This window comes from Prosopis cineraria, unplaced genomic scaffold (assembly GCF_029017545.1).
Source record: "Prosopis cineraria cultivar Desert tree isolate PC_DT_omini unplaced genomic scaffold, ASM2901754v1 PC7, whole genome shotgun sequence".
Taxonomy (NCBI): Eukaryota; Viridiplantae; Streptophyta; class Magnoliopsida; order Fabales; family Fabaceae; genus Prosopis; species Prosopis cineraria.
Genome location: NW_026555338.1, coordinates 31,233,669 through 31,236,841, shown reverse-complemented (window position 1 = coordinate 31,236,841; position 3,173 = coordinate 31,233,669). Strand labels below are relative to the sequence as shown.

Genomic DNA, 3,173 nt, shown 5'->3' with positions numbered 1-3,173 from the left:
AAAGGTTATAATTGCTAGTCAAACACGCCTCTTTCAATTTAATTTCTCAAAAGGAAATTTCTAATATCACATAATAAGAATTATTAGCACTGGTTGTGATTCTATACTTGCCAAATACAATAACTCATGGAAAAAGAATACTTAACACATGAAGTTGAATGGGTATTATCATTTCATTAAATGCTGCCTCTCTCTCTCTGTGTATGTCTCTGTGATTCAGACTTTCTCTTTCACCAGAATGGTGAGAACGTCACAGTGAGACAGCCAACTCCCCAATCAGTTTGGCCCAAAATGCTGTCTTATATATCAGTACTGTAAGTATCAAACAAAAGATCGAGCTCTGATTTCATCCACATTCAAAATTCATAAATAGCCTTTCCTTCATTTACAGTTTCAGATAACAAATGTAGTTCATTTTGGGTTAACTCACCAAAACTTGTGAAACTTTGAAAAACAACTGTGGATCATGTGAAACGCATCAGATGTACCTCACTCCACATTTAAGACTGATCCTCGTTATTTGCATCTTCCTGTATATAATGAATAATCCTCAGATGGAATCATATCCTCCTCAAAGTACATACAGCTTTTTTCCAGCCTTCTTGTTCACTAGCTAGCTTGCTTGCTTCCTCGTTATTTCTCTGATGAAAACTGACCTCATAGTGCTTGAGTTTCTATAGTTTCTGCAGCTATGAACACTTGCTCACTTCCAATCCACAGATCTTTCCTTCTCATCATGGTCTTTTTGATGCTGCTCTCCATTGCTCGGAGTCTTAGGATGATTCCAAGTCAAAGTAAGTGTCTTTTAATTTGTTCTTCACTGTTATTGTTCCCCAAGACCATCACAGTTGTTAGTTCATGAATATTTATGTGAGCTTTTGCTCCTTCCTCTACCAGATGAGCTGGTCAGCTTGCAAGAACAGAAACCTGCAAATGCAGATAAGAAGGTCTGTTTGTTTCCCAACAGCTTCGTGATTTTACTGTTCATGAACTCATTTAGCTGCTACTGCATAGACAACTACTATACTGATATATATAAATATATACATAAGATTAAGAATGAGTAATGAAGTGGGTTGTTGTGCTTTGCAGGAAGAGTTGGGAATGGAGCTTTATCCGACAGGATCGACCTTACCAGATTGCTCGCATGCATGTGGGCCATGTTTTCCTTGCAAGAGGGTCATGGTGAGCTTCAAGTGCTCCTCCGCAGAGTCTTGCCCTATAGTTTACAGGTGTGTCTGCAGAGGCAAATACTACCATGTACCCTCCAATTGATCTTTCAAGCCCTTTTTTTTTTTTTTGGGTTCTGGGTTTCTTTATTCCTGCCAAGCCCAGGATTCTTTTTTTTTTTGTTTGTTATTAACTCTGAGATTTTAGCATTTTGATACCATTTGGATTTCTGTTATGATCTTGAAGAAGAGTGGGTAGTTATTAGGAGATTATCTTTAAGAGTTCGTATAGCATAGTGGGTTCTTTACCTCTTCCATATTATAATTGGATTTTGACAGTCCCATTTTGGACTATGAATGTGTGCATTATTAGTTGATTACATCATTGGCACAAGTTTTTGCATTTTGTCCATGTCAGACACCTGTTTGTTTATATCAAGCCTGTGTATGGTCTGATCCTATTTATAAAACATGTTCATTTATTTTTAATATAGAATTTTTATAGAAATTAATAAAACATTTATAACTAACATCTAAAAATATTTTTGTGGTTAGCTACAGTTTGAATCTAGTAAACCTTACAAGTTACAAAAAAAAAAAAAATGCCCTTGCCTCTTTGTAATAGTTTGTTCATCATCTTTTCCCAATAAACTATACTAATCAAATGGTAATTTGAAAAGTTGTAAAAATTTTAAATGTTTAATTAATTTTAACTAATTTCTTTAACTTCAGAAAAATAGTTAGCATAGTCTTGTGAAAAGGATAAGGAAGAATGTAGCACTTACGTAAGTTAAAGTTACTGACTCAAGAAACATTTGTAAGAAGCGACAGAGCGAGATTTATAAGCTTAGTATCAGGGGAGCAATTTGAATTACTTCAGGGTTATAATGAGCAGCCAGTAAAAGAAATAATAAAAAATTAATCTTTTAATCCTCTAACTTTTAAATCATTTGTAACTCAGTCCCTCAATTATGACTTACTATAATTCAGTCCCTCAACTATGACTCGCCTATGATTCAATCCCTTAACTTTTGAATCACTTACGAATTAGTCCCTTAACTTCTGCTAATTATTTTTATATTAACTTATATCTCACATTAATGAACAAGAGGAGGGTATTTTAAAATAATATATGAGCATTTTTTATCCCTCGTATTTGATAAGAAATTTTTTAAAAAAATAAAAAATAAGGATCAAATTATAGGTGAATTAAAAGTTGAGGGATTAAGTCGCAACGAGTTATAGTTGAGGGACTGAGTCGCAGCGAATTATAATTAAAGAATTGAGTTATAAAATAATTCCAAACTCAACAAAAACATAAATTTAATGGTGTCAAGAATAATAAAAATTATTAAGTTGGCTGATGGTAAGTATAACATGCGGGCCTAGTTGTACAAGTCCGGCCCAATTGAAGCACGGGCGCTGGTCCACTCTCTAATTATGCCCATTGTCTCTTTTCAATCCTATTACACTTGTAGAGGGTTAAAGGTAAATTTTGGTTTCAAAACACTAGTTGAAGTGCATCTAGTATCTTAAATTCTATTTTTAATCATTTTTTTCTTAAAGATTTAACCAGAAAAATTTTTCCTGTACCATTTACTTTGATCATGAATTCATTTTAAAATTAGTTCATTTTAAAATATTTAAGAAGGAAATAACTAAAATTTGAGTCCTTGACATCGACTAATGATTCAAGGATAAAAATAAACTTTGACCCCACTTATACATTAAATAATGTAATTTAAATTGGCTGATATTTTAAATTTGATACAAAAATGTCATAGAATTTAAAGTTATGCTTTATTGAAAACTAAGACTTTATCTGAAATGAGAGAAAATTAGAAAAGAAAACTAGTAAAATTGAAAACTACCATGAATGGTAAATAAAATGAGGATGAGAAAATACTGGTAGTAAAAAATTTAAAAATAATTTTTTTCACTATTTAAAAAGTCATAATATTTTCTCATCCTTATTTTTCTTCCCCATCGGAGAGAAGGGTGAGG

General features: G+C 32.5%; 1 protein-coding gene across 1 annotated transcript; it reads left to right on the top strand.

The window, feature by feature from the left end:
• Positions 1-592: 592 nt before the first annotated feature.
• On the top strand, positions 593-1,523 carry LOC129315218 (protein EPIDERMAL PATTERNING FACTOR 2-like). Its single transcript, XM_054958785.1, has 3 exons — positions 593-794; positions 898-947; positions 1,093-1,523. The coding sequence occupies exons 1-3, from the start codon at positions 692-694 to the stop codon at positions 1,273-1,275; spliced, it is 336 nt and encodes a 111-aa protein (XP_054814760.1). The 5' UTR covers positions 593-691; the 3' UTR covers positions 1,276-1,523.
• Positions 1,524-3,173: the final 1,650 nt, after the last annotated feature.